At 36.3% G+C, this 11,890-nt stretch overlaps 1 protein-coding gene across 5 annotated transcripts; it reads right to left on the reverse strand.

The window, feature by feature from the left end:
• Positions 1-3,468: 3,468 nt before the first annotated feature.
• LOC140823029 (uncharacterized) lies at positions 3,469-8,015 on the reverse strand. 5 transcript variants are annotated; one of them, XM_073184092.1, is made up of 3 exons: positions 4,913-8,015; positions 4,705-4,740; positions 3,469-3,840 (listed from the first exon to the last, which is right to left on the reverse strand). In XM_073184092.1, exon 1 carries the CDS (start codon positions 7,814-7,816, stop codon positions 5,078-5,080), a length of 2,739 nt encoding a protein of 912 aa, XP_073040193.1. In that variant the 5' UTR covers positions 7,817-8,015; the 3' UTR covers positions 3,469-3,840; positions 4,705-4,740; positions 4,913-5,077. The 5 variants fall into 5 exon arrangements, with proteins under 5 accessions (XP_073040193.1, XP_073040191.1, XP_073040197.1 ...); XM_073184090.1 differs by having other exon boundaries at positions 4,705-4,795; XM_073184095.1 differs by lacking the exon at positions 3,469-3,840 and adding an exon at positions 3,848-4,614.
• Between the last annotated feature and the right edge of the window lie 3,875 nt (positions 8,016-11,890).

An 11,890-nucleotide genomic window follows, 5' to 3' on the forward strand; every position in this document is an offset into this window, starting at 1 on the left:
TAACACATGAAAACCGAACCGAATTAAAACCGGTTAATTCGGTTGGTTACCGAATTAACCGATTAGTTTTTAAAAAAATTGTGATTTAATTTTAATTATATATAAAAAATTCTTGAATGCTACAATATACACAAATTCATACAAACATAAAATCAGACACATCACAAATGTATATATTTTGTTTGAACACAGTTAATATATATACCGATTTTAAAATAAAAAATTAAAAAATATATAAAAATTGATAAATAATAAAAATTTATTGATTAATAATATTTATTATATCGTTTAATTCGGTTAACCGATTTTAAAATTTTGAAAACCATAACCGGACCGAATTAACCGATATAACCGAAATTTTTTATTTTGAAAACCGAATTTCCGAAATAACCAAACCGAATTTTTGAATTGGCTCGGTTCGGTCGGTTAATTCGATTTAACCGAAATCTCGCTCACCCCTAATTCGATATGTGATCGAGAAACGAGACCAAAAATTGAAAAATGAAAAATGTTTTTATTAAATAATTGTTTTTAATTATTTAAAATAAGGTTGATGCTTTATGTTATTTCTGAAAATAAGGAGTTTTGAAGTGATATTATATGCCGAGACGAAATTTTTATCGGTATTCGATTTTTAACAAAAATATGAACTTTTTCAGAACTCGACTAATATTTTCACAATCTTTTCTAAATAAAATATTTTAAATATTTAATAAAGTGCTTAATGGGCCTAGGCTTGCACTTGAGTTTTAATTAAAATAAAAAAGCCATCAAACCTCTCAATTACACACACAACTCACGGCACACCACACACACAAACACAATGACTCCTCTTGGCAGCCACCAACAGCAAACTACACATTTTTGAAGAAGAAAAGCCATGGAAATTGAAGGAAAAATCAGCAATATTTCACCCCACATCTCCTTGTCGACGTTCTTCGTATCGCAAGCCGTTTTTCGTGCGTAATATATGCAAAGGCATGCCTTAACTTTCTTTCAAACATCTTTCACACCATATTATGTATATTTGACTAACTTTACATGAAAAATATGTTGCACAAGTTTTATTTTCGTTTTTATGTCATGGCTTCCCTAAAACTCATGTTTTTATGTTCTAAAACTTGTGATACTGATGCATGAAGGATCTGCCATCATAGAGCTATGATAAAGGATGAATTTGAGAGGGTTTAAGGGCCTAGACAAGTTGACACAAGGTCTGACATGGGGGAGGAAAGGGTTACTCGAAAATAGAGTCCTTTTGTGCAAGGACTCTTCAACGAGGACTCTTCCAGGCCAAAGGTTACTAGCTGTTGTTAGGGTGTGTCTAGGAGACCAAAAGGGGCTGGAGGATGGTCCTTGATGGGTTGTGAAAGGGCTGGACACAAGCTAGGAGATGGCTAAATTTTTTGGAGTTTGAGGGAAGCTAGATGTTCGGTTTCTTCTTCCTAGGTGCAGGCGGCTGTTAGCTTTGGTTAGGGCTCGTCCAAGGGCCCCAAGAGAGTTGAGCCATTATCCTAGGTAGGCTGCACGATGCTAGACGTGAAGGCTAGGGTAATCGCACGATGTTGAAGCCACGAAAGCTTGAAGGGGTGCGTTTGTTGGGGCTGCAGCTTCCAGCCCGGTTAAGTTCGGTCCAATAGGTTGCATATGGTTCGGTTAGGGTCCTGAGAGGGTGGCCTAGGGTCTTCTCGTGGTGGTTAGTGGCTAGGTACGAATTGGTTCATGGTTAGGGAGGCTAGGGTTTTGTCAAGTTGTGACAAAATATTTCAGTGGTTGTTTTAGGTTGTTCATGGGCCTTGATTTGGGTTGAATATGGTTTATTTTGGTGTGCAAATTTGGTAAAGTTTGGGAAAGTTACGAGTCAAAACTGAGATACACGTCTAAGTTTAAAAACGAATCGAGAAATCTATCGAAAAGCTAAGTTTTAGGCCTAAGGAATATTTTTGGGAGTGTTTTAAGATTATATGTTAAGTTTGGAATGATTTGGGATGTTGTTTCGAGGTCTAAGAATAAATATGAAAAATTATGCTTGTAGGGGTAAAACAGTCATTTTACACCAAAAAAATAGTAAACGTCATGGCAGTGTCCGAAATGCTGTAAAATAAGTTAATATGATTATTTTAAATGTTTATGGAATTTTTTGATGAAACGTTAACAATAAAAAATATGTTACATGTTTGGTTTAAAAGAAAAATAATTATTATATGCATGAATTTTATAAAGTGATGAAAATACGAAATGTTGAAGGAAGTAAAGTAATTGTGACTATTACGATAATACGTAAGGTCAAGGATCAGTTGATGGGTGAGAATGTCGCTGATGTCCTCGCCGCCAAGAACTGTGGTTACATGTAGATGGATCCATCAACCCTTAATACGAATACGAAAGTCACAATTAACGATCTGAATTCAACGAAAGGAATACGTATATGTATATGATGAATATGAATATGTTTATGATGATATTTGAATGTTTATGAAAATGTTATTTTACATAAAAGTATTTTCACTGTTGTATGCGATTATATATGTAATATTTGTTATCAAGATTATGGTTTGCTGAGCCTTTAGACTCACTAAATGTGATCGATGCAGGTGAGTTTGATAATAATGATATTGACAGTCTTGATGATTGATCTGACTGGACTTAAGGTGCACATAACCCGAGGACAAGCGCTAGTTTTTCCGCACTTATGATTTAAAAGTTTATGTTAATGATTTTTACGACTTTTATTATGCTTTTGAGTGATTTTTGAGAGATTGTTAGTTTTAGCTTTATTGCTAAGTTAGGATTTGCAAACGTATGACGATTTTCTGCTTTAAACTATTTTCTTTAAATTTCAAGTATGGTTAGATGTTTAATTTTAAAATGGTGAAAGGTATTTTAAAGTATATATATGTATATTTCTAAATTCGGCCGATTCTTGAGAGGAAAGAAAAAAATTTCTAGTACTATTTAAAAAAACGAATAGTGAACATTTCATTATCGGTGCAGTTGCCCTGCGCCTAGCGCCTAGGCCGCAATTTAGAACACTGTTTTTAACCAATCAAAACCCGAAGGGTTACAAATGAAAGGACCCAAAATCCAGGACACTGGAAATTGTCAAAGCTATGTGCACAAAAGTGCCTGTAGCTAGGGGGCTGTAGGAAGCATACACAGTAAGCATCAAAAGATTCAATAGCTTTCACAGAATGGCGCATACGATCTATAATTCTCAGCAGAACTCTTATGCTGCACCACAAAACCTCGGCCCGCTGAACGGATTTTGCACCACCACGCAGAACAGTCCTTCCAAAGTAATGACCACGGGTTCCCATTATGAATTTATAGAATATTGAAGAAAGTTGGAACTGCATAGTAATAAAGTCCCAGAGAGTACTCGGATTGCCAAATTAAAGTGAACTTTGCACAACCATCGGCAAGGCAGTAGAGAGACCAAGTTGGATTATGAATTGCTGGTTCAATATTGTACCAAGTGAATTATCGTCATTGGTATTATTTGCTAATACAGAACCTTTTATCCACTCAAGGCAAGATAAAGCCAGCCCCACAAAATGGCATACACGGTAAGAATAATCATCATGGTATTGAAGACTGTAAAAGAATGAGAACATTCTAAAGAAGTCCAGCCTATGACCCAATCTGTACACATCTCAGCTCAGAATTTGTTCATCATTTCCTCCGGCAACCTTAGCTTCAAACATAGAAATTTGATTTAGCCCAACATCCCTTCCCTTTCCTACTTGGATATATTTATGGCGAGTAACATTTCCTCCTCACAGTGTGCAATTGAATCCAGCAAAAATATCCTCACCGATATCAATCACCGCGTGAGTTAAGCTGCACAAAGAATAGTTCATCAGATATTGGGGAAATGGATAGAGAAGCCTATTGAGGAATCAACTTGGGAAGATGCTGAAGATTTTGCTGTGCAATTTCCTGCTTTCAATCTGGGGACAAGACTGGTCTTGAGGGGGTGGGAGTTGTTATGGGTGAAGAGGGAATGGGCAAAAAAAAAAGAGACAGGACCATTATTAGACAGGTTTATGTTAGAAAAAATAAAAGAGTCCCACGTGGACAGGAAAATATGTTGGGACAAGAGAGAGTGATAGGGAACAGGGATTGTGGAGAATATCTTGTACATATGACAACTCAGGGTTTCCAGTAACCACAGCTCAAGATACTGTAGGTTTATATTCTACATTGTCTCGTGATTATATACATTACTGGTGCTGAAAGGAAAGGCACAAGTAAAGCAAAACATCCCTCCAGTGATACTGAAGAAGCTAGCACTTTGGTAAAAAAAAGAATCAGGAAACCTTTGTTTCTAAGTCTTATTAAAAAGATTAACAATGTTTAGTAAGCTTATTCAACACATCAATATGAAACAACACAGTCTCTTCGCACTTTAATCTACCAGAACTATCGCAGCTCCTTAAGTATAGGTACAATATTGTCCCGGAGAAATACAAAAATGCAACATCCATGTCCGTAGCCAATCGGATATAAGATATCAAAGATGATACTTTGAATGGTATACATGCATGTTCGGCGATGCTCTGAACAAGTTCAACGTTCACAATTCATTAACATACAAGTAGTTACCCAGCACTTCTGCATTAGATAGTGCATCTCATCACTGTATATCAGATAAACGAAAGTCCAAAAATTTAACAAAATAAGAAATTGGAGGACATCTCTTACCTAATATAATTGGTCATTAGGTCCATTGCTCTCATCCTGTAACGGAAAATTTAAAGAATTTGGCAGCATAATACTTGTTTGAGAATGCAACCTACTCAAACATTATAAACCCAAATGAACACAGTAACAAGTGAACATAAAGAAATTTAGTTGAGAGCGTGAAAAGAAAAGAAAGAAGGAAACAAATAAGGTAGCATAATTAACTCACCACTTGCACCATATTCAGTTGCATCTTATATAGTGAAACACACCATCCCGGTTCAGCAACTAGCTAAGATATTGAAAATAGTGAAATGATTTCCATAAGAAGAAGATATGATTCCCGTTACATAACTCCGACATGATGTCATCCCCATTTTGTCTCTTCTTGGAACTAACATATATCAGCAGGTTGGTTTCCACCAACTGGTTTGTCAGTTTTAGACATTTCCTTTGCAAGCATTACATAAGTCTGCTTACTAATACGGCAATTCTGGGATTTCATCGTGTGAAGAAGATTCGAGCACAATTTTGATTCCCCCTCTTTGAGCAGGCCATCAATCAAGATAGTCCACACAATCTCATCATTATTCCATTGTTTCTCAAGCATGTTCTCAAACATCTCTTTAGCCTCTTTCCCCCGTTCACTTTTGCAGAGAGCACATATAAGTGCTTTATAAATTGTCAGGGGAGCCTTGAAGCCAGCAACAGTTAGCAAATTCAGTACATCAAGAGCAGGTTCAACTCTCAGATTCTTGCAATAAGCACTGATCAGAGAACAATATATTGCTTCATTAGGACTTAGTCCTTTCTCTTTCATGTATTTAATCAACTGATCTACCTCATGAATTTTGCCATCCTTACACAGACCGGAAATTAAAGTAGAATATGTATCAACAGAAGGTTCACAGCCAATCTCAGTCATCCTTTCCAAGAGAATACATAAGGTATCCAAATTAATAATCTCTTCAACTGAGAAATTGCTATTTACAGTGTTGTGTTCGTCCACAATTTTCTCTGAAATCATAAGACATTCTTTCTGCAACCCTTTGAGCAGCACAAGGTAAGTCCTATAGTTGGGTTCACAGCCAGCATTAATCATCCGATGAAGCAGTGAAAATGCATGACGTAGTTTGCCATGAGTCAAGAACCCATCAATCAGTGAAGTATATGTCACCTGATCAGGATATATGTTTTTCATCTCCATTTCTTTTAGTATCATCTCTGCATCATCAACCCGGCCTTCCAGACACAATCCATAGATTAACAAACTGTATGTATACAGGTTTGGTGAGTACCTTCTTCTCTCCATTTCATAGAAAATTTTGAAAGCAAGACTAATTCCATCATTCCTGCAGAGTCCATCTATTAAAGTTGTATATGTGATCACACTAGGGATCAACCCATTTTCTGTCATCTTATTGAACATTTGAAACAATTCAAATAGCTTTCTGTCTTTGGATAACCCATTGAGAACAGCATTGTAAGTTTCAATATTTGGATGCAAACCAGTCACGTGCATCTTTCCAAATAAAATCAATGCCTTGTCAACTTTTCCTTTTTTGCACAAACCATCAATCAAAGTGGTATAAGTCACCAGATTTGGGAACAAATCTTTCTGCATCATTTCCTCAAATAGTGCAAAAGCTTCATCAAGTGGACCTCTTTCACAATAACCAAAAACAAGTTCAGAATATGTCCATTGATCTGGTTTGCATCCATTTTCCTTCATCACCTCCATCAACCTCCTAGCATTATCCAGATGACCATGTTTAACATACCCATCAATGATTGTGTTGTATGTAACTATATTAGGATGAGGTCCAACCTTCAGCATTTCATCAAGTAAAACCATAGCCCTTTCAACATTTCCAATCATGCAGAATCCTTTCATCATGGCATTATAAGTTTCTGTGTTTGCCAAGTGGCTGCGTCGATCCATCCCATAAAAGATTTTTAAAGCATTATCTAATTTCCCTCTCTCACAAAATTCATTTATCAGTGCATTGTACGTAACGGATGAAGGAACCAAACCATTTCTCACCATCTTGTGGTACAATCCTATTGCTACCTCCGCTAGACCCATCTTTGCCAATCCACTTATCAGAGATGTATATGTCTGCACATTAGGAATGCAACCTCTCTTTTTCATTCTAGCAACAAGAGCAAAAGCCTCATCAACACGCGAAATAGCGAGTAATGATGTTATGGGAACCGTGTATGAGTACACATTTGGTTCGATACCATTCTTGATCATCATCTCCATCATCCACAAAGCGTCATCAACTCTTCCATGATCACATAGCCCATTTATAAGCGTGTTATACGTCACTGCATTTGGGTCAATCCCTTTGGCTACCATCTTATCAAAAACACTGAATGCTTTATCCAACATTCCATTCCTACAATGCCCAAGAATCAAAGATGTATAAGTGAACACATCTGGAAGCATTTCAAACTGATAAATGTGACTCATTATAATCCCAGCCTCCTGTACCTTCCCCTTCTTGCTCAAAATATTGATCATTGCATTCAAAGTCAATAAATTAGGTTTGATCCCATTGCTCAGCAATTCTTTATACACATTCTGGGCCTCAACGACCATTTCAAATTTGTTAAATTGAAGCAAAAGAGTATTATAACTATATAGACTGTAAAAAAGTCCCATCTTAGTGATCTCATTCAATGAATAACCAACCATCCTAACCTCTGCATTGTTTTTACAAGCTTTAATCATCATGATCCTAACATGGTCTGCGGGGGCATATTTCTTATCCTTCAAAAGCCTATTCAACATGGATATATAACAGCTCATATCATGTTTGTAAAAATGCTTCTTTGAAACCCAGAAAAAGAACCGTAGAACTGAGTCAGTGCAGCTGTGGGTATCGATAATTTTCACGACGTGATAGGGTTTTAGCTTTGAAGTCAATGATTCAAGTTCTGAGCTTTCCGCCCATGGGATTTGCACATTGGATAATAATTCACGGACTCTACACACAAGATTCGAGAAGTCCTGATCTTCACGTCCCCTCTGATTATAAAGGTTGGGTTTCGAGGACAAACTGAGAAAAGGGCAGCGCCTGCAGCTGAGAATTAGAAGCGGATAATTGAGTTTAAGGGGCTTTACCATTTCCAGAAAACGCACCACCGCTGCTTGCGTGAATGGTGGCAGAGGCAAGAGAGATCGTCGATTGTCAATGCAAAGATGAGGAATGCCGTAAACGCTTGTGCTGCCACATTGATATAGCGACGAACGTGGAAGAGAGAGAGAGAGAGCGAGAGCAAAGCAACGCAGGTTGCCGAAATGTGAAATCGGAAATAGATGTTCGTATTAGCACAGAAAAAGTGCTAATTGCGAGGTTTAGTGTTAAAACTCTGCCAACAAAGTTAATAATTTTAAAAATAATTAATCACTATATGGTATGGCTTGGTTCAAGGACGAGATAAGCATAATAATTATACATATAAGGAAAACAATATGAACGATTAAGCTAATTAACATATTTTCATAAATCATAATATGTTTGGTTTAGTATAATTTTTTAGCTTAAATTTTGGGGATTATCAATTAAACTTATTCCACTTAAATTATCCAGATTAATGTAGATTACTCAAAGGCCCGAAACTACCATAATGAGCTTTGCTAATCTAAGGAAAGAATTGATATGATAAATCTAAAATGAAGTAAACTAATCTGGACCAGGTGGTCTCACATCATACTTTACTGAAGTCTTTCTCTGATTGTAATAGTAAGTTAGTGTTTGAGCTTATTTAGCAAGGACTGACAACTAGAATAAAGCATCCAGTGATTGCCTACTTCATCTAGTGTCTAACGAATTTGAAATTGTCAAGTTCTATACTTGGAAAGACGACAAAGACACATATCACTCACTGCAATATTGTCAGGCATCCAATTCAAATGTGAGTACCGGCCATATTTATGTACGTTAGATCAACACTTATAAAGGAGGATACACCAGATTCATTTAGAACGACTGCTACTCTGAATCAATCTTCAAGAATTCTCCAAATCGTCAGCATCTCTTAAAGTTTTATTTCAAGCTGATCTACACCCGAACAAAAGTTCTATTCTATCGATAAAGGATCATTCAGTGTACATGTTTGTTCTCATTTATATTAGGAATTATTGAGCCTTAGCGTTTGTGAGAAACATTGTAGCTGTTAGAAAATTATTTCTGAACAGACTGAGTTAAGAGAATAGTTGCTTGGAATTTCAGCTCAATAAAGTTAGTGAATTGTGCTAAAGTTGGTTTGTGAAAAGAGTTGTATTAACTGAATCTTTTAGTGAAATCTTTCTTGAAATAGAATGAGAGACGTAGAATATTTATCTTTAAACAAACTCCTGCTCTTATTTAATTTGAATCACTTATCTTATTTGATCTGATTTGAGTATTTGTTCATTTTGTATATTGAGCTGTTCCGTACTGTAACGTACCATACTTTTAAACTATTTAAAATTTAAGAAAAAATAAAAATTTTCTTAAATACAAAATAAACTTTCAAATTTCGATCATCAATAAACTGTTCATCCCAAATATTTGCAATAAAAGATATCACAAATAAAGTTTGCATAAGAAAAACACTTGTTTAAACATCGTAAACCATAACGTGAAATCAGAGTATTAAAATTTCATGCATAAAATCTTAAAATATAAGCGGTCCTCGGGTTTAGCCTCATGCGCAGTCCAAGTCAGCTCATTGGTCCCACCCCTCGTCTCCTCAAAGTCATCCTCACCTACATCGATCAATTCTAGTGAGTCTAAAGACTCAACATTTATAAACTGGAGATTGCAAGTACTACATAATAAAACCACATGCATCTTTAAAGTAGGGCTTACATACATGAAACTTGAACGTAATAGCATACACATACTTGAAACTTGAACGTAGTGGCATAAACGTAGACGTGCCATCATCATAAAACTTTTCTTAAATATACTTCCATCATACATACTTAAGCATATATAACATCATTTTGCGTAGAGATATGGTTCAAAGCAAGTGACCTATACATAAGTGTGCCTGATCAGACTAAACCACAGTACTGGACTGACAGGGAAATCCACGGCCACATACATGACATCCACTGTCATGCTTTACCGGGTGGATTTGTCCCTGGTCATTCTTTACCGCTTTCCAATCCTGATCTAAACCCGGTCATGTTTTACCGGGATGGAGAGGTCCTCAGCCACGTTCACCGACTTCCGAACCCGTTCATAATTTGGTCACAAGACATTTAACATACCTCAAAAACATAAAAATATTTTCTTTTGCACGTCGAACATACTTACTTAGCTTTGAAAGATACGTTGGATCTCGCTTGAGACCACTGCTGCACATACTAACATGAGTTCGAATACCTATCTTGCATAACTTAGACGTATAGTCATGCTCACACCCAAAAATGACAAATTTCCTTATGACATTCTAAATCTCTCGGGACTCGACCTCGTTTAATCATCGTACTTAATCATGACATCAAACCCCAAAACAATCCCTAAAATTTAATGTAGATTTTTTTAGGAGTACACGATCCCGTGTGAGGGTCCTGGTACGGGTCCGCGTAGATAATAGAATTTCGCAATTCGAAGGAAACAAGGGCACGAACCCGATGTAAGGGCCCGTGTACCTGCTGGAATCGTACACCCACGGAGAAACACTACACTTATGGCTTATTCCTCCTAACCCGATCATACGGACCATGAACCAACATCTCGAGACCCATCCTAAGATGCTATGGCATTAACTCAAACCCATACAAACGCCCCAAACGACGACGCACCCCAAACAACGCAACACAACCCGTAAAACGACATTTTGACACCAAAATGCATCCCTACGACTTCTAATGCAATCAATTGCCTATCGAAGCAAACCGACACACCAAAAACCATCCCAACATCATACTCAACAACATACTTAAACGCAACAGCAATCACCCGTCGATCTCCAACGAAGCCTGCAACAATAAAACTTCAAGAACGCATTTTCAGAAAATCGCAGTTTGAGCAGTCCCACAAAAATGATCATAACTCACTCGTTTATTGTCCAAAAATTACGAATTTACTGTCAGATCGAAGGTATCAAAAAGTTCTACGTTTTATATGTTGAAATTTTTTCCAAAAAATTGACCAAAAAGTTGCAGTACTTAAAATGACAGCAAATTTTTGAGTTTCCAGATCTAAAATCGTTTCAAAATCGATTCCACAAATTTTTGCTCAAACTTTGCACAACATACATGAATTTTCACGCATAATAAACTACAAAACATATAATATGACAAGATCGATGCAAGAATGAAAGAATATACATGTCTTTTGATATTTAAAATACCGAAACGATGATACCGAAGCGGGGATGATGTGAGGGACGATCAGGACGAACGTGGCACGATTTCATGAAGAAAGCTTAACGAGAATTGCTGGAAAAATTTGTAGTGAAAGGGACGGCTGCTTCACCCTCTAAGAACCCTATGTTTTCTTAAGATGAGTATTTTCGAATGGGAAGGAAATGAACTGTGTGTGTGCAAAATACCAATTGTGTGTATGTGTAGACGTGAATGTGTGTGTGTGTGTTAGTGGATTAGTGGATTAGTGGGGAGGGAATTAAGGGATTAATTAGAATAATAAAATACTAATAATTAATATACTTGCTAAATAAAAATATTAATTCCCCACTAATTACTAGCATCCCTACATTTAAAATAAAACACACAAGTGATCAACTTTAAAGGTTTGAAATCTCAAAATCACCTAATAAATAAATTAGGTTTTAAAATGTCAAAAAACTATTTTAAAACATTTGAAATGCCCCAATCCTAGCTTAAAATAAAATACCACATTTTAAAATCGCCAAAATCGTCGCCGGTCTCTTTTCCTCGATCCCGCATCGAATAATCGTATGAAACATGAAACTCAAGAAAACATTTTAACGTGCATTACAAAAACATAAATAATTTAAAATAATCTATTAATTAAGTCATGCATCGCTAAAAATCAATTTAAACATAAATAAACATTTGAAAATTTAATAAATGCATGAGTTTTACGTTTACTGATTTTTTTGGGCTCTACAGTTCCTCCCCCACTTAAATAAATTTTGTTCTCGAAATTAAGTCTTACAAACAGTTTCGGGAAGCAATTCCTCATATCTGCATCGGTTTCCCAAGTGGCCTCATCCACTG

Source organism: Primulina eburnea, chromosome 2, assembly GCF_022965805.1.
Source record: "Primulina eburnea isolate SZY01 chromosome 2, ASM2296580v1, whole genome shotgun sequence".
Taxonomy (NCBI): domain Eukaryota; kingdom Viridiplantae; phylum Streptophyta; class Magnoliopsida; order Lamiales; family Gesneriaceae; genus Primulina; species Primulina eburnea.

Excerpts from the sequence above, each read along its gene's own strand:
- LOC140823029 (XM_073184096.1), bottom strand. The coding sequence starts at position 7,816 with ATGGTAAAGCCCCTTAAACTCAATTATCCGCTTCTAATTCTCAGCTGC.